The sequence below is a fragment of the Rana temporaria genome, chromosome 3 (assembly GCF_905171775.1).
Source record: "Rana temporaria chromosome 3, aRanTem1.1, whole genome shotgun sequence".
Taxonomy (NCBI): domain Eukaryota; kingdom Metazoa; phylum Chordata; class Amphibia; order Anura; family Ranidae; genus Rana; species Rana temporaria.
The window spans coordinates 470,248,952-470,274,297 of record NC_053491.1 but is presented as its reverse complement, the minus strand read 5'-3'; the positions used below and the strand labels follow the sequence as shown (position 1 = coordinate 470,274,297).

The 25,346-nt window shown below is 42.3% G+C and overlaps 1 protein-coding gene and 1 pseudogene across 1 annotated transcript; one reads left to right on the top strand and one right to left on the bottom strand.

Moving 5' to 3' along the window:
• Positions 1–9,423: 9,423 nt before the first annotated feature.
• On the bottom strand, positions 9,424–10,464 carry LOC120930974 (olfactory receptor 10A7-like). Its single transcript, XM_040342106.1, has one exon. It carries the CDS (start codon positions 10,395–10,397, stop codon positions 9,456–9,458), a length of 942 nt encoding a protein of 313 aa, XP_040198040.1. The 5' UTR covers positions 10,398–10,464; the 3' UTR covers positions 9,424–9,455.
• An 831-nt stretch (positions 10,465–11,295) lies between these two features.
• On the top strand, positions 11,296–12,396 carry LOC120930973 (annotated as a pseudogene).
• The last annotated feature ends 12,950 nt before the right edge of the window (positions 12,397–25,346 follow it).

Genomic DNA, 25,346 nt, shown 5'->3' with positions numbered 1-25,346 from the left:
GACAAGAACCCCAAGAACAACATCAACATTGGAGTCAGAACATCAATGGCAGAACCGGGAGAGCTCAAGATTGGGAGAGGAACAACCCAACATCAGAATGGCAACAAGAAAGAGGAGACAACCCAGAGGCAAGAGAGGGGGGAAGAAGAAAACGCCAAAGAGAGTTTTAGGTGAAGGCATTTATAATCTCACCAATGTTACCTTCACGGATGAAGAATGGCAAGCTTTGGATCTTGGTCTTAAATTTGCACCTACAAAAGCCTTAGATAAATTTGACACCTATATCAACTTGCAAAAATTTATGAGGAAATTAAATTTGAAAAAACATTTTGCTTTAAATGAAGATACACCTATACAGGCTTTTTCACAATACACTCACACCACGTTGAAAAATAAATCGGTATACAACCCCAAAACACCAGGGAACCAATGTTTAATTGCTTTTAGAAAGATGGTCGAAAAAGATATTGAAAAAATGGAAAGAAAACAACATAAGGGAAACAAAAATATCTGGAAAACCATTAAACAAATCGGGAAGAAGAAAGGAGTAGTCATAAGACCTGCGGATAAGGGAGGAGGACTGGTCATACTAACAAAAGCTGACTACGAATCAGAAATGGAGAACCTGTTACGGGTACCAGACACTTATGTAAAGTTAAAGAAGAATCCTGCATATGTTTACAAGAAACAACTTTTAAAATTTGTCAATAAAGGTAAAACCATAGGAATTTTAAACAAAAAGGAGGCAACCTATCTTATCTCGGAATCCACAAAGACTCCGGTCATCTATCTAGTGCCCAAAATACACAAGAGATTAGTTAAACCACCCGGAAGACCTATTGTAAGTGGTATAAATTCCATATTCTCACGTCTAGGTGAATATTTGGATCAGTTCCTCAAACCACTAGTTGCCAAAGGAAGGTCACACTTAAAAGATGGCACACAACTAATAATGGAACTCCAAAATATTGCCAATACAGACAATCTAATACTGGCAACCATAGACGTTGATTCCCTCTACACGAGTATTAGACAACCGGATGGCCTTAAGGGAGTCGAAGTGGCATTACACAATCATACCACAATGAAGCAAGAACAAATCTCGTTTATTTTGGAAGGCCTCAAGATGGCTATGATGAACAACCATTTCTGGTATAAAAATGACTTCTATGTACAAAAGAAAGGAGTCGCGATGGGGGCTCGCTACGCTCCGAGCGTGGCGAACCTCTTCATGGACATGTGGGAAGCCGAATATATATACAGTCTTGATATACCACAACTCAGGCTGTATAGACGTTATATAGACGATCTGATGATTCTATGGGAGGGAACACCAGAGTCTCTGGACAATTTTATAAAACAACTGAATGACAATAGGTTTGGAATCACCTTTACAGGAAAATGGGACACACAAACCATCGACTATCTAGACCTACAGATCTTCAAACACAATGGCATATTGGCCACCAAAACCTTCTTCAAGAAGACGGATAGGAATGGTTATATACCAGTATCCAGCTGCCATCACCCAAAGTGGACAGGAAACATTCCGAAAGGACAGCTACTCCGTATCAGAAGAAATTGCCATCGAATAGAGGATTACGATCTGCAGGCTGATATGTTAGTCAAAAAGTTCCTGGAAAAGGGTTACAAACTAGAAGTGCTAATGAAATTAAAAACGCTAATAGGTGATATGGACAGGGGAGCAATGTTCAAAAAGAAACCACCAAAAACTAATTCCGGGATGGATATAGCCTTTATTACAGGGTATAGTCACCAATACCATGACCTGGAAAAAATCTTTAATAAATATTGGCCAATCCTGAGAGAAGATAGAACTTTAGCCACATTATTACCCCAACGTCCCAAATTCATCTACCGCAAAGCACCTACCCTTAGGACGCATCTTGTCCATAATGTTCTAGACCCTCCAAAACAAGTAAACATTTGCCCAGAGCTCAAAGGTTTTTACCGATGTCAGAGATGCTTGCCCTGTAGAACCAACAGACCGCAACCCCGAAGGAAAACCAGCTTCAAATCGCACGTGAACAATAAGGAATTCCAGATCAAAGAATTGATCACTTGTAACAGCACACATGTGATATATGTTATAGAGTGCCCGTGCCGGTTACAATATGTTGGCAGAACCACCAGACCCTTACGAGTAAGAATACGGGAACATATCGCTAATATCAGAAATGGTTTTCCCAAACATAGTCTTTCCAGACATTTTGATGAAAAACACCACAGAGACCCTTCATGCCTGACTTTTTTCGGTATTGACATTATAAAGGACCATTGGAGGGGGGGAAACAAAAGAATTCAGGTCTCCCAGAACGAGACCCGCTGGATACACAGGTTGGGGTCGCTAGCACCTGGCGGCCTCAACCTGGATATCGATTTAAATTGCTTCATTTCAAACTTTTAAGAAAATGACATATCACCTTGAAAACAAGAAACAGATGAGCCAACCTCAAAACTTGATTGCTATCTCTACCACTGCAATATTCCCTATACTTGGGTTTATTTTAGTACCTTTATGTTGAACAAGTAAGATAAATGTTGTCCAAAAGCTTATAAGATAAATATTTCATGATCAGGCACAGACCTTAAATACCTGAACTCACATCCCAATATCTGTGACAATATGTCTATGACTAACATTGATGATATTTTTACACCATACAATGAATAATAATCAACACTCAATATGCTGTTATGTTAACATGAGCTTTCACTTTTTACACTATTGAATTATCATCCTAAACACAACTTAACAAATGATTGACACTATATAGACCTATGACCTAATATACAAATAATGTCTATAACTATGGACATTGAAATATGTAGTGTCAGTTCACTCCCTGACTCATTCTCGTTTAGAAATATATTATTTAAGGCCTTCTGAACATTTTGAAAAAAAATTTAAAATTTTTTTTTTTTTGGAACAATACCGGATTCCACACCCACTAGTAACTCTTATCATCCTTGGGGTCACATAGGGCTCTACATATATAGCCCAGAATTCTAGAGACTGATATCGCATACAAAAAGAGAAAAAACATTATTATTATTTTTTCTTAGCCGTTTGAGCTGCAATGTGATATCCTCTCCCAGACAGTACAATGGTACATTATATTTATAGACTGCTTTTTGGATAGGTCTCCTAGACCTCAATACCCATGGGAACCTTGGACTTGACTACTGCAGTCTACATACTACTCCCCTAAAAAATAAAAAATATAGATTCGCCTCTTTTTCAGACCAGTACGGTTAATATACTAAGCCTATGTTTAAAAATTGAACTAATACACCATAGTGGATGTTTATCTGGGGCCCTGACTATGAGGGACCTCAGAGGCACCCTTCTCAAGAGTTGTTATTGGACGTTCTTGAAATTGAATTTCATATAATTATCATTCACCCAGCACATTAATACCACTTTCTTCTTTGAGGGTTAATAATAAAAATGCCACATTGGGGTTTTATGCGTTTGTAGACGGATACTGTACCTGGAAACCCATTTTTGGCATTCTTTAGTCATAACGAGATACCCTCTCCTAGTTAGTACAACAGCTTCATGCACATGCTAACTGGTCCTGAAATATATTTTCTTTGGACCTTTTTATAGTAAACGCATATGGGCATAAAAATTGAAGATATACAACCCATTTAAACATCATATACTAATTAACATATATCCTTTCCCAGATAGTATAATGGCAAAACATTTTTCCTTTGACCAATTATAATAGGGTCTTCTACCAATATATTCTTATAATTCATTTTCATACAGGTTTTACTATTTGGAATCCTTTGACCTCACATATATCGGATTGTCCTGGGAATTAATTATATTCACTTATATTTTCATAAATATTTCCTTTGTAAATTAACACCTATTTAAAACTTAGCCAGGAGTATCGTTCTATGAGATTTAACTCCAAACTTACTGGTATAAGGTTTATTCACCCTTCGAACAACAGCTAATAGCATATACATTTCACATAAGACTAGAATTTGGGGATACGTCTAAGTTTTGACATTGACCTATTTTTAGATATAATATGCTTACTTCCTTTTTTGTTCCTGAGACAAAATTATACAGCAATACTATCGGATAGAGATTAATGCATAAATGAACTTTTGTTTCACTTGTATTTCACGGCCGCAGCATATGTATATCCCGTCCCCAATATTAGATGGCCAAGGGGTTAAATTACATCCAGGCATGCTATTTCCCTTGATTGATAACACCAATCAAAATTAATCCTCCCACAATCTGGGGGCGGGACACATCTGAAGCAGCTATATGAACCTTCAACGTATGAAGTCTGTCATCGCCTTTGAGAACGTCAAATGACGAAACGCATCAGGTGACCTAGACAGACGCTCATACACTCGCTCACACACTGCCTGTCAGCACGCTATCTGCCTCAGCTGATCACTGCTCTAGTACATACGGGCGCCAAGGGAGGATTTCAAATTGGCTATCCCAGCAGTGAAGCAACTACTAACAGCGGAGAGCAGAGTGCTAGGGCAACTTGTGGCTCTTTGTTTTTTCTTTTTCTTTTAATTATTCAATTTTTTTATTCTGTGCTTGTTTTTAAATACATTGCTCGTTGGAACTCCCTTTGCGCAGGGATCCACTTGGACATTTTATTCCAACTGATCAACAATTGTTTACCCTTTTTTTAAATAAATTACTTTGTTGGGTATATCCTAACACTATCAAAACGTATTACACTATGCGTTCCTTCTTTTTATTTTTTACTTAATGAATGATCCCACGTGAGCATCTGAAAAACCATTTCAAGCACCCCGTGATCCCTGGAATAAGGAGACACTCGAGGACTGATCGCAGGAAACCATCATCTTGCAGGTATCGAGGTACCACCACCACCCGCTTTTTGCCCCCTGGGGGGTGACGACATCTGGTGAGTGGGGACCCATGTGGGGAAGCACTGCTGTCACTATTATTTCAAAGCACATTAATGGCACTTCAAGTCACCAGCTAATTGAGGGTTAACCCGATTGAAGAAACGTTAACCTATGACTGTCTTATTTTGTTTAATAATTGTGTTGGCCTTTAAGCCTTTGGAGTAATCCTTCACTTTTACCTATTTTTTTCACTGAAGTTGCAAAGAATAATTGTATATATATGAATTTTTTTTATCATTCATATATTTCTACTTATTAACTTTTACACATTGGATTTTTTTTGTGAGGACTTGCACTAACTCTCAATTTCCTCGCAATACTTGTTGCACTATTTGTATTGATACCCTTTTTTTCCTTGCTACTAAATGTTGCAATATAATATTATTATTTCTAATGGTAGTAGACACCTAAAATAAGAACACATTTTATATATTCACTATACAGGGCGGTTAGTGCCCCTTTGTTACCTCGCCACAACACAGAGGACATCTAATATATACATATATATATACACATTCTAGCTCATTAGAATTGTTTTTTTTTTTAAAAAGCACTTCTCACCATTCACCTGCGATTATTACCTGCCCCCTGAGATCGGTGTTTTTACCTCATAGAAGGTGTATATTTATTCCAGCTTTGTTTTGTTTTATTTTGTTTCTGGCAACTAGAAACATTTATATCTCTAAGTGACAATATATTTTAATCAGCTGTCTATTGGATAACATAGACCATTAGGCATCTGAATAATAGATCCTACAATAGGACACTCCCACACTAATCCTCTCTGACAAAGTTTTACTATTGCCATCATCAAATAGGGTATCTGAAGGATCGTGCTTCCTATTAAGGAGGTCCATCGGATTGGATCTTTCCTGTTAACAGATTACCCAACACCTGTGAACACACAGAAACTCGGAACACCTAAGGGTGACCCATTTTGCAGCGCCATTATCCCAATCTTTTCTACATCTTTTTTGATCTCATCACTGAGGTTTTTTAGGGAGGCAGCAGCATCTAATTTACATCCTAAGCGCGGATCCCTTCCTATTTTTCAAAGATGATCTAAGTTAAGATCGTTTTATTTGAAGTAATCCACAATATAAAAACTTGAATGGCCATACAATAAACGATATGAATATCGGTATGGAGGCTGAGAAAACTGGCCCTAAAAAGCAGCAGTAAAAACACAGCGGTGTGTTATGCTGCGTACACACAACTGTTTAAGGGTCTAGAAAAAACTTTTTTTTTCAACCCGATCATTAAAACGGCCTTGTCTACACACGATTGTGAAAAAAAAATGCTCTAGCAAAGCGCGGTAAAGTACAACACGTACAACGGCACTATCAAGGGGAATTTCCATTCGGATGGCGCCATCCTTTAGGCTGCTTTAGCTGATTTTTTGTTAGTAAAAGACAATTTGCGCTTTTCTGTCTGTTACAGCGTGATGAATGTGCTTACTCCATTACGAACGCTACTTTTACCAGAACGAGCACTCCCGTCTCATAACTAACTTCTGAGCATGCGTAGATTTTTCACATCGTTAAAACCCACACACGACCATTTTTTACAACCTTAAAAACTACAACGCTAAAAACGTTGTGAAAAAATAGAGCATGTTCGAAATTTTTTGGGGTAATTTTTTAGAACCCGAAAAATGCTATGAAGCCCACACATGATCGTTTTTAATGACATAAAAAAAACCATAATTTTTTAGAACCCGAAAAATGATCGTGTGTACGCGGCATGACACTTTGTTCAGCTAAATGATCCTTCCTTTTATTGCTCTGGGCATATAGCCTTTTTTATTGTAAAGCATGAGTCATTGTTTGCATGAGCATCATCACAGTGTAGTTTGTGTTGTCATTCATGGATTGGGTGATTCCTTATCTAAGGGTCTTCTAGCCAGATCCATCCGGGTTTATCCAGTCTTTTGGAGGCCTCGGAAAGGTGGGAGGGGGGTTTAATCAGCATTTTGAGTAAGGAGATTTTAGCATATACAGTCCTGATCAAAAGTTTAAGACCACTTGAAAAATGGCAAAAAATCATATTTTACATTGTTGGATCTTAACAAGGTTCCAAGTATAGCTTCAACATGCAACAAGAAGAAATGAGAGTGAGACAAAACATTTTTTAAGCATTCAATTAATTGAAAATAACGAATAAACTGAAACAGTCTGTTTTTCAGCTGATCAAAAGTTTAGGACCACATGCCTTTAAAAGGCCAAATCTGTGCAAAGATGTGGATTCGTTGTCATTTTCTGTCAGGTAGTCACACGTTGTGATGGCAAAGGCAAAAAAACTCTCCCTTTTTGAACGTGGTTGGGTTGCTGAACTGCATAAGCAGGGTCTCTCATCAAGACACTGGACGATCCTCGACCCAAATTAAGGTCCTTACTGGTGCTGACTGCAGCCCCATACCCATCAGACGGCATCTGAGACTGAAGGGCTTCAAAAACAAAAAACGTCTTCAAAAACCTTGTCTCCTTGAACGCCACAGAACTGCTCGTTTGGACTTTGCAAGAGAGCACCAAAGATGGGACATTCAAAGGAGGAAGAAAGTTTTATTCTCTGATGAGAAAAAATGTAACCTTGATGGTCCTGATGGTTTCCAACGTTACTGGCATTAAAAGCAGATCCCACCTGAGATGTTTTCTACGCGCCACAGTGGAGGGGGCGCCATAATGGTCTGGGGTGCTTTTTCCTTCAGTGGAACAATGGAGCTTCAGGAAGTGCAGGGGCGTCAAACGGCCGCTGGCTATGTCCAGATGTTGCAGAGAGCATTCCTCATGACTGAGGGCCCTCGTCTGTGTGGTAACGACTGGATTTTTCAACAGGACAACGCTACAGTACACAATGCCCGCAGGACAAGAGACTTCTTCCAGGAGAATAACATCACTCTTTTGGCCCATCCTGCGTGTTCCCTTGATCTAAATCCAATTGAGAACCTTTGGGGATGGATGGCAAGGGAAGTTTACAAAAATGGACAACAGTTCCAGACAGTAGATGGCCTTCATGCGGCTGTCTTCACCACTTGGAGAAATGTTCCCACTCACCTCATGGAAACGCTTGCATCAAGCATGCCGAAACACATTTTTGAAGTGATCAACAATAACGGCGGAGCTACTCATTACTGAGTTCATGTTTGGAAGTTGGATTTCTGTTTTGGGGGGTTTAGGGATTTTTTGGAGGTGTGGTTCTAAACTTTTGATCAGCTGAAAAACAGCCTGTTTCAGTTTATTCGTTGTTTTCATTAAATTTAATGCTCAAAAAGTGTTTTGTCTCTCTCTCATTTCTTGTTGCATGTTGAAGCTCTACTTGGAACCTTGTTAAGATCCAACAATGTAAAATATGATTTTTTGCCATTTTTCAAGTGGTCTTAAACTTTTTATCAGGACTTTATATGTACATAGTAGAAATAGTCATTTAATTCGAGTATTAAACAATCCATAATAATGTCTGTGGGCCAGATTCACAGAGATCGGCGTTTATCTCTGTGCAGGAGTAGCGCATCTCATATGCGCTACGCCGACGTAACATAGAGAGGCAAGTACAGTATTCACAAAGCACTTGCTCCCTAAGTTACAGTGGCGTAACGTAAATGGGCCAGCGTAAGCCCGCATAATTCAAAGTAGGCTGGTAGTGGGCGTGTTGTATTATAATGAATTGTGACCCCATGTAAATGAAGCGCCGTATGAACGGCGCATGCGCGCGCATGCTCAGAATCAAATTGAATTTACGCCCTAAGGTACGACGGCTCAATGGCAACAACGTGAACGTAACCTACGCCCAGCCCCATTCACGTACGACTTACGTAAACGACGTAAAAATATACACTTGTTCCGACGTCCATACTTTGCATTACCTACGCCTCATATAGCAGGGGTAACTTTACGCCGGACGTAAGCCTTACGTAAACGGTGTAGCTAAATCAGACGGGCGCAAGTACGTTTGTGAATCTGCGTATCTAGGTCAATTGCATAATCGACGCGTAAATCTACGGAAGCGCCCCTAGCGGCCAGCGTAAATATGCAAGATACGACGGCGTAGGAGACTTACGCCGGTTGTATCTTGGCAAAATTCAGGCGTATCTTGTTCCCTGAATAGGGCGCATAGATACGACGGCGCATCACAGAACTTACGCCGCGTATCAATAGATACGTCGACGTAAGTTGTCTGTGAATCCAGCCCAGTGTGTTTATTTAATTGGAGCTGCTTTCAAAATATGGGTGGAGGCATGCCATCGTTCATTATATATTCAAGTTGGATTTGGAGTCGTGTTTTCATTACGTGTACATATCATTTTTGTTTTTTTGAGTTGCTCCTTTATTACAACTTAAATAAAATCATTGGATTAAAAAGGCACAAAATTAAACGCTGATTGTTTCAATTTTCACACTTGCAACTTTTCAACTAAGAACAAATTCTTGATGTTTGCTCATGTCTGAATTCACTATAAACATTAAAAAATAAAACATGAAGAAAATTGAAGCAACCAGTTTGTTCTTTAATATTTAAAGCTGTGTGTTTTTGAGTTTGATGGCAAATATGAGCAAGGCTTTCTTGATCTCCTGGTTCCTGAGGCTGTAGATAATGGGATTCATCAGTGGTGTCACCACAGTGTACAGCAAAGACCTATATTTGTTCATGCTCGCTGTGCTTTCATCTCCTGGTACCATGAATTCGGTGATCAAAGTTCCATAATAGACACAGACAGTAGCCAGGTGGGAGCTACATGTGGAGAAGGCTTTTCTGCGACCATAAGCAGAAGATATCTTAAGGATGATGAAGAAAATGTACATGTAGGTTATTAATATGAAAGAGAACGGGCAAAATATCACAAATACTGAAAGTATAAAGTCTTGTAGCATCAAACTGGATGTGTCTGAGGTGGACAGCTCCACGACTGGTCCAAAATCACAGAAAAAATTATCAATATAATTAATTCCACAGAAGTTAAATCGAACCAGCACCATTATTTCATATGATGTTACCAGGGTAACTAAGAACCAGGAGCCAAGAACCAACTGGAGACAAACACAAGGGTTCATAAGCAAAGCATAATGCAAGGGTTTGCAAACAGCCAAGTATCGATCATAGGACATAACAGCGATCAGAAAACATTGCACAAATCCAAAAATGCCAAAGGCATACAACTGAGTAATGCATCCAACAAATGATAGTCTTCCTTCCTCAATGAATATAATATCCAGCATCATGGGGACAACACTGGTGGTCAGCAGGACATCTGCTGTGGCCAAGTGCTTTAGAAAGAAGAACATCGGGAGTTTAAGATGATCAACAGTTGTTACTAAAATGATAATTAGAAGGTTTCCACCGAGTATGATAAGGTAGGTTACAAGAAACACAATAAATAACAGAGATTTATATTTGGCCAGGCCATGGAACCCAAGTAAACGAATCTGTGTGACCTGAGTCTGATTGACCTCACACATTTTTTGGACATAGAAAATTAACTACCGGATATATGTAAAAGGAAATACCAAACCTGCGCTATAAACCAACATGTGAAAAAATAAACTGTGGAAAGTATCTTAAATGAAAAATATGTAACGATATGGATACCACACTAAGTGCATAAGTGGGAATATAAAACATATGACATAAAGATTCCAGTTGCCGACAATGGAAATGGCAGCAAAAAGTCCTTATGGGTATCAGACAAAAATGAGTCAGTGATGACACCAATATCAAACGTGCACCTACACCAGATATACAACCCTGATTACTAGAACACAGGCTATGCCTGGAAATCAACCACACTCTTGGCTAGTATTGGTCGTACGACAGGGAGATGGACACTGGTAATCCGAACAGATGCAGACCGGTCACCTCGATCTCCTCGGTTGGAAGGTAGATGGAAGTAATCCGAGCGAGTAGAAACGATCACCTCAATCATGACAGATGTCTCGTACAGTACCAAGGGTAGAAATACTCACATAGCATAATATTGTATGCACAGAGTTTATTGTAAAAGGAGTCAGATATACTTACAAAGGCATCTGAATAAAATCACAGTTAAAAACAGAGCCGGCCGGCAAGCGAACACCCGTCCTATGGGCGAAGACGTCAGCGCGTCAACTTCCCGATGATCGTTTCATCTCACAAAGACGTCATCACAGGGGCATGTGTTTTTCTCCTGTAAGATACAATTGAATTTATGACATGGTAATGTAGAAGGAATTCATGATGATGAAAAAGTATATGTATATTTCCTTTTTATCATTTTCTTTGCAGACATGTTAAAACAGGAATTAAATGCTAGGTTGAGGTGGAAAACAAGAAGCAGTATTATGTGCTAGTTGAACCATTCTAGTACGGGACACACAGGCAGATCGGTCACCTCTTATCAGTCATGCATCTCAGGTATCAGCAATGGGGAAAGGAGATCAAGAAAAAAAGGGGAAGGGGAATAACATATAAGCACTCACATTTGCCCGTCATAAAATCTCAAAACTCGTCCTGAAGAAGCCGTAAGGCTAAACGTGTAGGCGAGACGAAAATATTGCTTAGAATATGTATTTATGTACTTTTCTCAACATATTTTATTGAAATTTATTTTTATTCCTGTATTTTTGTAATTAAATCTATATTTTTTATATAACCAAAATGTCCCTGTGATTGCCTTTGAAAGTCCGCCATGTCACTACCTAGTGTAGTACAACCTTTTTTTTTTTTGGGGGAAAGGAGATCCTAACAAGCCCAGGGGCAAGATGTCCTCCTACGCCTACTTTGTGCAGACATGCTGGGAGGAGCACAAGAAGAAACACCTGGACTCCTCCGTCAACTTCGCCGAGTTCTCCAAGAAGTGCTCCGAGAGGTGGATGACCATGTCTGCCAAGGAGAAGGGAAAGTTTGAAGACTTGGCCAAAGGTGACAAGGTCCGTTATGAAAGGGAAATGAAAACCTACATCCCACCAAAGGGGGAGAAGGCAGGAAAGAGAAAGAAGGACCCAAATGCCCCAAAAGGACCACCATCATGCCTTCTTCCTGTTTTGTTCTGAAAATCGGCCCCAGATAAAGACCGACACTCCTGGTCTGTCCTCTGGTGATACCGCTAAGAAACTAGGAGAGCTGTGGTCTGAACTGATGCCCAAAAGACAAGCAGCCATTTGAACAGAAAGCAGCAAAACTCAAGGAGAAATATGAGAAGGATGTTGTAGTATATTGGGCAAAGGGCAGCAGTGATGTTGGCAAGAAGATTCCTGGCAGGCCAGCAAGCTCAAAGAAGAAGGTTGAACCAGAAGATGACGATGATGATGAAGATGAGGTGGACGAGGATGAGGATGAAGAGTGAATGCTTTGTCCGCTGTATAAATTGTGTTGAAGCCCATTGTTTGTTTATTTGCTAAGAATGTGAACTCAAGTGCAGCTCATTTTGTTAGCTTGGTTATAAAAACTGTACAGAATTGTGTATAGGAAATGTGATTCTGTGATTGGCTGGAGCGGCGATGATGTCACTCCCGCGCATGATCGCGGGAGACTTCAATTCGGCAAGGTCTGGCGGCTGCCGGTCCTTTAGCTGAGGATCCCTGCTGCGCATGCGCCGCTGCAATCAGCGGCACATTGCGGGGGGAATATCTCCTAAACCGTACAGGTTTAGGAGATATTCTTTATACCTACAGGTAAGCCTTATTATAGGCTTACCTGTAGGTAAAAGTAAAAAAGTGGGGTATACAACCACTTTAATGGTTTCCAAGGGTAGCCCAATGTTGGCAACACGTTCTCTATTTCCTCGTTAGTCAATGAGGAAACTTGGCTCGCCGAGATCCTTGGCGGCTTCACAAGGAACTCGACAGGCAAAACGATGTGTTTTGCCCGTCGAGTTTCTCGGACGTGTGTACGGGGCCTCACAGTGCTGAAAGCTGAAATTTCGCCTGGGCAGGAAGGGGGTATATGTGCCCAGTAAACATTAGTGAAATAACTGAACTTTAGCACGATATTCAAATTTTTGGAGTTTCAAATGTATATAGGAAAAAATTATGTTAAAAAACGTAATGAAAAATGTTTAATGAAAAATTGTGATAAATCATGAAATATAGAATATAAAATCTAAATATATATATAAAATCGTACACATAATTGTATAGCAATGAGCATAAAAATAAATGCCCATCGATATTAGACTTATCTCATAAACAGATCCACATCGTAGCGATGGTTCATTCCCAGAGGTACCCTTATTCGTAGGTTGAATAGCCACCAAACTTCATGTAAATGAAGTACATGGTGAACAGGGGCGTTGCTAGGTGGCAAAAAGACCAGGGGCTTCAGCCCGAAGCCGACACCGGGGGGGGGGGGGGCCGTGGTGCGACTTACCTGACACACATACCCTGACCTATGCGCACGTGTGTGTGTGTGTGTGTGTGTGTGCCAGTACACACAGACACACACAGACATGTAAGTCAGTGTGTGTATGTATGTCAGTTACACACTCCATGAGCTCAGCATGTAAGGAAGCTCTTAGACACACTAGCATGTCTTTCAGGGTTGTTTCTGACACATGACCTACATACACCTCTGACCTGACCTACATACACTAACACTGACCTGTCCTACATACACTGACCTGACCTGTTCTACATACACTGACCTGACCTGTCCTACATACATTGACCTGACCTGTCCTACATACACTGACCTGACCTACATACACTGACCTGACCTGTCCTACATACACTGACCTGACCTGTCCTACATACACTGACCTGACCTGTCCTACATACACTGACCTGACCTGTCCTACATACACTGACCTGACCTGCATACACTGACCTGTCCTACATACACTGACCTGTCCTACATACACTGACCTGACCTGTCCTACATACACTGACCTGACCTGTCCTACATACACTGACCTGACCTGTCCTACATACACTGACCTGTCCTGTCCTACATACACTGACCTGACCTGTCCTACATACACTGACCTGTCCTGTCCTACATACACTGACCTGTCCTACATAAACTGACCTGTCCTACATACACTGACCTGTCCTACATACACTGACCTGACCTGTCCTACATACACTGACCTGTCCTACATACACTGACCTGACCTGTCCTACATACACTGACCTGTCCTACATACACTGACCTGTCCTACATACACTGACCTGTCCTACATACACTGACCTGACCTACATACACTGACCTGACCTGTCCTACATACACTGACCTGACCTGTCCTACATACACTGACCTGACCTGTCCTACATACACTGACCTGTCCTACATACACTGACCTGTCCTACATACACTGACCTGTCCTACATACACTGACTTGTCCTACATACACTGACCTGTCCTACATACACTGACCTGTCCTACATACACTGACCTGACCTGTCCTACATACACTGACCTGTCCTGTCCTACATACACTGACCTGTCCTACATACACTGACCTGACCTGTCCTGCATACACCGACCTGACCTACATACACTGACCTGACCTGTCCTATATACACTGACCTGACCTGTCCTTTTCCTACATACACTAACCTGTCCTACATACTGACTTGACCTACATACACCGACCTGACCTGTCCTACATACACTGACCTGACCTGTCCTACATACACTGACCTGTCCTGTCCTACATACACTGACCTGTCCTGACCAACTTACACTAACATTGACCTGACCATCATACACTAACACTGACCTGACCAACTAACACTGACATGACCTACATACATACACTGTGACTGACCTGGTAGGCATACACAATCACTGACCTACCTCAGCCGTGGTGTGCGGCACTGGCACACCCAATGTGCTCGTCATAGTGCAGCCAGGGAGGCTTAGGAGCCGAAGAGGGGAGGAGAGCCGCCAAGCAGAGAGCGGGGATGCGGCAGACAGCCGTGGTGTGTGGCACTGGCGCGCCCAGTGTGCCGTCATACATAGTCAGCCAGTCAGCCATAGAAGGCTCAGGAGCCCTGCCATGGAGAGCCGCCGAACCAGGCAGGGAGCGGGGATGTCGCATGGCGCCCCTGAGTGAATATTCCCACCACAGGAGGATAATTTGATCCTTTCTAAACCAGAAAATAAAAAAGATGCCATATTTTCATTGTGTTCATACTTGAAATGAAAATATTCCATAAAAAGATACATTGAATCACACCGAGCCTATATATTGACATTTAAAACTCTCCTCTTTAAAACAATTGCGGACTCACATTCCTACAGCACCTTAGGATTGAGATAGGAGTTCTCTATTGGCACTTCTTTGCCAGGACAGCTTCTTTGTGGGTCCTGGAGACAAACACAGAGTTTCCCTTGTATTATTGCATCTCTAATGCTGATGGCTTGCATGTCTTTAAAACATACAATGTGTATTAATATTTTCATACATATATTGTCAGAATTCCTTCGATGAGTGAGGATTGAAATTCTAGAAGAGCAAAAAGATAAACCAATTATTTAGTAGCAATACTAATATTTTATTTACAGTAAGATGTGTTATAAGATGGGCATGAGTGAAAATATTTTAGAAATTGTAGCTCTATTAATCTGTAAGGTTTGGCAGCAAATTGTTTGATTCCTCAGATGTTACTCTTATTTATACTGGTAGATGTGACCTGGGGAACGTACCGGGGAATTGTCATAATTCATGTCTATCCCCAGAGTCTACAAATGTTGGACGCTTGTCTCTGTGGATGATGCTAATAAATGTCTAACAAAATCAGCATAAATGCCTTATACTTACTCTTTATTTTCATTACACAGTGCTTAAATATCACCCAAAAAATGTACAGAAAATTTGATAATAAAGTAAAAAAAACAAAAAACCCTTTCTCACATTTTTATAGCTGTCTGTCTGTGTCCTGATTTGGAAGTGTTATCCTTTGTAAGGTGTCAGATAGGGATGACCTTCACATTTGACCTGAGGCGGCTCTTTAATTATGAAAATTAGGCGGTCGCCTAAGGCCTCGCACTTACAGGGGCCTCACAACCACCTAACTTACCCAATGCATTACCCCAGTTTTGAGGGACAGGAGACCTTAACACTGCTGTGCTCAGGCAGCGTTAAGAGCCCAGACGCAGGAGTGGGGCCGCCAGCATCCCTAACAACCAGTCAATATCCGTGACACCGCCCCTTGTGACGTCAATAACCCAGCATGCCCTCTGATGTCACAAGGGGGCAGGTTCACTAGGTGAACTCACCAGGTGGCCCCTGCGCCTTAGTTTTTAAAGAGCAGGATCTGGGGGGCTTCCAGATTCTGATAAGCCCCCTGCCCGCAGACCCCCACAACCACCGTCCAGGGTTGTGGGGAAGAGGCTCTTGTCCTTGAATTATTTTACCCATCATGGGCGAGAGTGGGGCCCCATGCCAAGTTTTGCCTAAGGCTTTACAAAGCCTAGAACCGCCTCTATTTTCGAGAACTGCCCTAACCCTCTTAGGCATGGAGATCACCAGAGCTTCACAGGTTGGCATTGGAGTCCTCTTCCCCTCCTCCATGATGACATCATGGAGCTGGTGGATGTTAGAGACCTTGTGCTCCTCCACCTTCCCTTAGAGGATGTCCCACAGATGCTCAATAGGGTTTAGGTCTGGAGACATGCTTGGCCAGTCCATCACCTTTACCCTCAGCTTCTTTAGCAAGGCAGTGGTCATCTTGGAGGTGTGTTTGGGGTCGTTATCATGTTGGAATACTGCCCTGCCCTGTCCTGCCCCGAAGGGAGGGGTCATGCTTTGCTTCAGTATGTCACAGTACATAGGTCTTAGCAATCTTCTTATAGCCTAGCCTAGGCCATATTTATGGAGAGAAAAATATTTTTATATAGATCTCAGAGTTCTTTGTCATGAGGTGCCATGTTGAATTTCCAGTGACTAGTAAGAGGCTGGGTTCACTCTATACTACACGACAGCAGTACGACGTTCATCCTACTTTGCTCTGCGACATCTGTCCTACATTAGAAAGAAGAGAATGCAAGGGGCTATTCATGGACTTAATGGGCACAGTAATGAACCAAGGATTTATCAAAAAAGTATAAAAAGTTTATTTAATACAATTAGCATAAAAAATAGTTCACAGTGAACTTGATATAGCAAAATACTTGAACAGCATTCTAACAACAAACAGGAAACAAAAAGATAGTGGAGCAAAACATAGATACAGCCAGGGCCGCTGATAGGCCAGTACAGCCAGCCCTGATGTACCGGGCCCGACATCCTCCGGGGGCCCGGGCAGCCTCGCAGTCTCAGACAGCGCAGAATAAAAAAAAAAATGAAAAAAAAAATGGCTGAATTACACCCCCGCTAAGCCGATTCTACTAGCTTAGGGGGGTGTATAATTGCTATGATTTTCCGGGCCCCTGATGTTGGAGTGGAGGAACTTTTTTCTTAGTTTCGGGCGCATGCGCACTGCAGCCAGCGCCCGCTCCGCTCCTTACATGTTACCTGTCAGCCTGCAGATGCGGTCGCTTGTTTGCTTCCCGCCGATGCGGAGTGACCTGTTCAGCTCCCCTCTCTGTAGTTGGCCCGTAAGAGATAGAGAGTGTGAGGTGGGCGGAGTCAGGCAGCTGACAGAGTCCAGAGGCAGAGGAGGAAGCTGGAATTCGTGGCTACTGCTGGGGGTGGGTGAATATAACAATATTTGTACATTCTGTGTATGTAGTCATTCGGTAGGTGCATGCTAGTTACCCAGCATGCACCTCTCCACCGTAAACAGGGAAGAAACAGGAACTGGACAGCTGATGCCCACACATGCAATGGAAACGGCCAGAAAATGACATGCAGCATAAAGGCGAGTGATTACTATAATTTGCTGATCGATTGGGGAGCTGTTAGTATGCTTAAGGGAATATGTTATGTATATAATTTTAACTTTAAAAAAAAAATATGACTGGAGCTCCTCTTTAATGCCACCATACATATCTATATGTATAACACATAGGCAGCAGACAGCAGGTTCTCTCTCACTGTGTGTTACATGACATGGCTGTTGGGTGCAGATTTTGTAGCTTATTGGTCATAAGTTAACAAGGTTAGCACCCAACAGCCATGTCATGTATGTCATGTGTTATAATGCTGATGATTTTAAGATCCCTGTGTTGCTGTTTGCAATGAAGGCTTTAAGACTGGGTAGAATCTGCTTGTTCAGCGGGGAATCTGTCCAGTGTCCATTGATCCCGGCTGAATGGAGTGGGCTGATGACAGGTCCGTGTCCACTCAGCTTATGCAGAGCAGACACGGACACAGCCCACTCTACTCTAAACAAACTGGTGTAAACAAACCAGCTGTCCGCTTACACCCGACTTGCCCTCCAATCCGATCCGCTAGACGGAGGGGAACAGATCGCTTTCTGTTTTGTTTAGCGGATCGGATTAGAGGTAGGCAGGTGTAAATGGACACAGGTCCATTTAGATCCATCGCTCTATAATTGTGATGGGAGGCTCAGATCAGACCCAACCTCTTCCTTTTAACTGCTTGCTGCCCACCCTCTGTACATTTACTGCAGCAGGGTGGCACGGGCAAGCTGGATCAAATATATGTACTTCATCCAGTCTGTTCCTGCACTTTGTTTCAAGGCGGGTATGGGGGAGGGGCCAGGGGCGGAGTTGAGGGTGGGGCTGCAAAGGGGGCCCCGCCAGGTAGGATGTACGGGGCCCCATGATTTCTATCAGCGGCCCTGGATACAGCCATTCAGCAGCGAACAAAACATCAGGTTGTTCGTATATACATGTACCGTTGAAGGGGTTAATTGACCACTATACTTGATGTGTGTAAGTTGAAGCGAACACTGAGTTGACATGTTTCGCGTATCATTACGCTTCTTCAAAAGCCTTCATTAAGTATGCTATATAGAGAAAGAGGAAATTGATATAATTAATTGATTATCCTATCAATTATCCTATCTCCTGTATACATATTCATACAGGAGATATAATTAATTGTATACAGAGATATGCAGGTCAGACGCACACGGGGTGAATGCTCAACGCAAGGGGACACAATGGACCAATAATAGGGCACTTATGGCTACAAAGGCGCCCATATGAACACTATGGGGACGTGAGTAAATTGTACTGATTTTTTACATAATACAAAGTTAATATAGAAATTAGTGTAGATATAATGTCTTAACTGGTAGAGAATAGCCAAATAATGTAATATAGGCCTGTGTGTTAGGGTATTTATAGTAACAAAACATAGATAGTATACTCACTAAAAATATGCTTAGTATTCAAGTCGCAAGAGCAGTAGATACCAGGGAATACTATACAGAGATAGATGTATATAGAACACGTCGAAGGTGTACAAATAGCCAGTCCTTCATAAATACTGAAGAAGGTTATACACCTGCTAAAGTATAGAATATTTAACAACAGGATCCTGTAATGTAGGAATAGTTTAAATTGAGTTAAAACAGAGTCCTTAGTGGTATAGTAAGCTAGGGGATTGGTAGGAAAGGTGGTGTTATAACTTACCTATTAATGCTTGATAAAGCCCCAGGTATAACGACCAGGCTAGAAAAGCGACATGTTAGTTAGTTAGGGATAATAGAAGGTAGCCCAGTTAAATTGTTACAGGCAATACATAGATAGACAGTGGGCAAATAGTCACCAGTCCAACAGTAAAATAGCCACTGTAGACAAAGAAAAAGAAGGATATACATAAGTCACTGACCTAAAGTGTAAATAGATGAAAGGATGCAGAGACTGCTATAAAAAGACTGACCTGTAGTAGATGCCCGGCGTGGAGTACAATCCAGAGCTCCCCTGGAAGCTGCAGCGGCTACACGCCAGTAATTTAAATATTAAATGGAAAGGGCTGCAAGGGCTGGGACGGTGATAATAATGGGGGATTTTAACTACCCAGAAATTGACTGGAATAATGGCATTGCTGGGACAGTTAAAGGACAAAAATGTAAAAACCTATTGCAGGACAATTTTATGGTGCAGTTTATTGAGGCCCCAACTAGGAATGATGCTCTGTTGGACCTGATAATCTCAAACCATGCAAAGCTTATTACTAATGTTCAGATAAAGGAACACCTGGGTAGCAGTGATCATCATAACATGATTTCATTTAATGTTAATTATAAGCAAGAAATACATACAGGAAATATTAAAACACTCAATTTCAAGAGAGCAAATTTTCCAAGGATGAGGGCTGCTCTCCAGGACTTGGACTGGGAGGGAATATTGGCATTGATGAACACAGAACAGAAATTAGAATTCTTCAATAAGACCGTTTATGAACTCACTAAAAGTATATTCCCATGGGCAATAAGTTTAAAAGGCTAAAAATAAAACCTATGTGGCTCACGGTCAAAGTTAAAGAAGCTATAAACAATAAGAAAATAGCTTTTAAAAAATATAAAAATGAAGGAACACTAGTGTCGTTTAAATGTTACAGAGAATATAACAGGATGTGTAAAAAGGAAATCAAGGATGCAAAAATTCAAAATGAACGACAGATTGCAAAAGATAGTAGGACAAACCCCAAAAAATTCTTTAAATATATTAATAGTAAAAAGGTGAAGTCTGAGCATGTAGGCCCCTTACACAATAATCTAGAGTGGGTGACTGGGGACAAAGAGAAGGCAAATTTATTAAATGCTTTCTTCAGCTCTGTGTATACAAAGGAGCATGGGGGAGATCATGTCCAAAATGGGGGTGGGAGTGACACAGCACCAAATCCACAATGGCTCAAAAGTGATATGGTCCAGAAATATTTAGACAGAATAAAGGTGGATAAAGCACCTGGACCTGATGGCATCCACCCACGGATCCTAAAATAATTGAGCTCTGTCATTTCAAAGCCACTGTATCTAATATTTAGGGACTCATTAATGACAGAAATAGTACCACTGGATTGGCGTAGAGCCAACGTGGTGCCCATATTTAAAAAGGGAACAAAGTCTTTACCAAGTAACTATAGACCTGTTAGTCTAACTTCTATAGTTGGGAAGATACTGGAACGTTTAATAAAAGACCACATGGATGAGTTCTTGCTGGAAAAAAAAGATTTAAGCAGCAGACAGCATGGATTCATGAAAGACAGGAGTTGTCAGACAAACCTGATTTCCTTTTATGAAGAGGTAAGTAAAACCCTGGACAGAGGAATGGCTGTGGACGTGATATACTTGGATTTTGCAAAAGCGTTCGATACAGTTCCGCACACACGGCTCATGTGTAAGGTAAGGTCTACAGGATTGGATATATCAGTTTGTAAATGGATAGAAAACTGGCTGAAAGACAGAATTCAGAGAGTCATGGTTAATGATTCTTACTCTGAATGGTCCAAGGTTATCAGTGGTGTACCCCAAGGTTCAGTGCTGGGACCCTTACTTTTCAATATATTTATAAATGATATTGGGTCTGAGATCAAAAGTAACATTTCTGTCTTTGCAGATGACACCAAGCTATACAGTGGAATAACGTCCTTACAGGATGTCGCCAATTTACAAGCCGACCTCAATGCTCTGTCTGATTGGGCGACAATGTGGCAGATGAGGTTTAATGTTGATAAATGTAAAGTTTTGCACTTGGGGGCTAAGAATATGCATCATACATGCTAGGGGGAGTAAAACTGGGGGGATCTGTAGTGGAGAAGGATCTGGGGGTCTTGGTAGATCATAAGCTCAATAATGGCATGCAATGCCAAGCTGCGGTTTCCAAAGCGAGCAAAGTCCTTTCTTGTATTAAGAGAGGTATGGACTCCAGAGACAGAGATATAATTTTGCCCCCTGTACAAATCATTAGTAAGATCTCATCTGGAATGTGCAGTTCAGTTTTGGGCCCCAGTTCTCAAAAAGGATATCGGAGAACTGGAGAAAGTGCAGAGAAGGGCAACCAAACTGATAAGAGGCATGGAAGATCTCAGCTATGAGGAAAGATTAGAGGAACTGAATTTATTCACTCTTGAGAAGAAGAGAATAAGGGAAGATATGATCAACATGTACAAATATATAAGGGGTCCATATAGTGAACTTGGTGTTGAGTTATTCACTTTACGGTCAACACTGAGGACAAGGGGGCACTCTCTACGTCTAGAGGAAAAGAGATTTCATCTCCAAATACGGAAAGGTTTCTTCACAGTAAGAGCTGTGAAAATGTGGTATAGACTCCCTCCAGACGTGGTTCTGGCCAGCTCAGTAGATTGCTTTAAGAAAGGCCTGGATTCTTTCCTAAATGTACAGAATATAACTGAGTACTAACATTTATAGGTAAAGTTGATCCAGGGTAAATCCGATTGCATCTCGGGGGATCAGGAAGGATTTTTTTTCCCCTGCTTGTAGCAAATTGCATCATGCTCTGCTGGGGTTTTTTGTCTTCCTCTGGATCAACTGTGGGTATGGAGTTGGGTGTATGGGATTGTATTGTGTTTTTTATTTTGTTTGTTTATTTATTTATTTTTTTGTGGTTGAACTGGATGGACTTGTGTCTTTTTCAACCTGACTAACTATGTAACTATGGACCAGGGAACACAGCCGTCATATTTTACGTCGTTTACGTAGTACGTGAATAGGGCCGGGCGTAGGTTATGTTCACGTCGTAGGCAGTGATCCGTTGTATCTTCCGGAGTAGTTCCGACGTGATTCTGAGCATGCGCACAGGGATACGTCCATGGGATGGCGCATGCGCCGTTCGTTTTAAGTACTTGTATGACGCTTGGCCCATCATTTGCATGGGGTCACGCCTCATTAGCATGGCTCACGCCCACGTCCACCTACGCCGGCTTACGCCAAGGAAACCCAGCGTATCTTTAAGAGCAAGTGGGAGCAAGTACTTTGTAAATCCAGTGCTTGCCTCTGTGCGCTGCGTCGGCGTAGCGTATATTAGATACGCTACGCTGGCAAAAATATGCGTCAATGTATGTGAATCCGGGCCGATGTCAGCAGCAGCCACACAGTGAGCAAAAGGCAGCCGAGGACGAGCCAAAAAGCAACAGGGGATCCCCACAACGGCCCAAGAGACCCAAAACAGCGAGCAACACCCCATGGACAATACCGCACAGTGTGTAAAGATTGTTAAATAAACAAAATAGAAAAACTATAAACGTAATAATATTGTTATTGGACAACAAAGATTCCAAATTTATTTGAAAATTTCCCCTTGATTATGACAGATATTAAGTAGATAGCCTCCATAGTAGGTATATCTGTTATATGTCACATTACTAGGTTAAATTATAGGAACGATTAGATCAATAGAAAATGCAGGTGAAGGGGAAAAGGAAGGGAAATACAGATATAGAGATCCAAAGCAACTTGATATCACATCATTTTGTTTAGAGAAAAACAATACATGAACACTCAATATTCATATTCTCTCCTCTCAAGTCACACATCTCTCCTGACGTCCGTTCTCAGCCCCGCCCACCGTCTGTAGCTAAAGTATCAGATCACAAGAGAGGCTAACATCAGGAGAGACTTGAGACGAGGGATGTGAGAGGAGAAAGGCAGGCCGGTGTTCTGCCGAGCTGGTTCCTCCTATCGATATGGTTCCCTCCAGAGTGCGCAGGCGCAATCCGAGCTGATGCAAAACTCTGTGCGGGAACAGCTGTTCATCTATACACGCCGCTCTACACAGCAAGGGCCAGCAAGGGGCGGATGTGGTATTGACCAGTGCTTTTTTGATTGGTTATCCACGCCACTCTTTACAGCAAGGGGCGGATGTGATACTGAGCAGTCCTTTTTTGGGGGATGTTTTTTCTTAATAAAATAGACGTCTCACATCCGCCCCTTGCTGTATAGAGCAGCGTGGATAACCAATCAAAAAGCACTGCTCAATATCACATCCGCCCCTTGCTGTGTAGAGCGGCGTGTACTATAGAGCGCCGTGTATAAGCAGGCTTCAGGCAGCGGGAGCAAGCTCGTCTAAGCTGACAATCAGCTGTTGAGGCTCAGAGATTTCCATGTCCTCCTACTGCGCCTGCGCAGTCGAGGCAGGAACCATATCGATGGAGGAAACCAGCTCGACAAGACACATGATCAGCATATACAGTTATACACACACGGAGACATGAGGTATTAATCTGCATATATTTTAAAAAGCACATACAGCGTTGGCCACTTAAATTCCTAAATCCCGCTACAAATCGAAGGGAGAACGAAGATTTTCGGTCCAAGGACCACGGCTCTGGAATGCTCTACCCATCACCATCCGCTTAGAGGAAAACCATCGGTCATTTAGGAAAAAACTAAAGACCCACCTCTTCTGAAAGACCAGTACGACGCTGGATTCCAAGCGCCTTGAGGCGATTAAGTTTGCATTTGCTGCGCTATACAAGTTACTCACTCACTCAATGGATAATAACGGTGCATTTACCGTATTTATCGGCGTATACCGCGCACTTTTTTGCCATGAAATTCAGGGCAAAATCGTGGGGGCGTGATATACGCTGATACCAGCTTTCCCGCGCCGAGTTTGAATTACTGCGCCAGCATATACCGAGCGCAGTACACTCGTGTATAGTCGGGCAGACTCGGCTTCTCTCGCAGTCACGTCCTGGACGTACAGGAAGCACAGGACGTGACCGCGAGAGGAGCCGAGCCTGCCTGACTATACATGAGTGTACTGCGCTCGGTATATGCCGGCGCAGTAGTTCAAACTCAGTGCGGGAAGTGGGGATCGAGCGGGGAGGACACCGCAGAAGGACGCCGGACCCGACGAGGAGGACACCCCTGAAGCCACAGACGGACGCCGGACCCAAAGAGGCCGCCGATGGACGCCGCGCAAGACACCAAAACTGTAAGTACTAAAATCTTTTTTTTACAGGAATGCGGGTCCACTTTAGGGGTGCACGCTATACGCCAGAGAGCGCAATACCCTGATAAATACGGCATTACAAAACGGGTATTTTAAAAGACACGCCCGAAGCGATCTTCCGGGAGGGGCGGGGCATGTCGGATGACGTCACGGACAACGATTATTGGGGTCGCATGCATCGATGCCGCAAGGACGCCGGACCCGACGAGGAGGACACCCCTGAAGCCACAGACGGACGCCGGACCCAAAGAGGCCGCCGATGGACGCCGCGCAAGACACCAAAACTGTAAGTACTAAAATCTTTTTTTTACAGGAATGCGGGTCCACTTTAGGGGTGCACGCTATACGCCAGAGAGCGCAATACCCTGATAAATACGGCATTACAAAACGGGTATTTTAAAAGACACGCCCGAAGCGATCTTCCGGGAGGGGCGGGGCATGTCGGATGACGTCACGGACAACGATTATTGGGGTCGCATGCATCGATGCCGCATCGGGGACCCCCGAAATCGCAATGCATCGATGCAGCGATTAAATTCAGCACCCTTACTGATTACTGTGAAAATGACAATGGAAGTGAAGGGGTTAACCACTAGGGGGCGCTGTAGGTTAATTGTGACCTCATGTGTGTTTCTATCTGCAGGGGGGCGGGGCTG

What these genes read in the sequence shown, in the direction of transcription:
- LOC120930974 (XM_040342106.1), bottom strand. Translation starts at nt 10,397, where the DNA reads ATGTGTGAGGTCAATCAGACTCAGGTCACACAGATTCGTTTACTTGGG.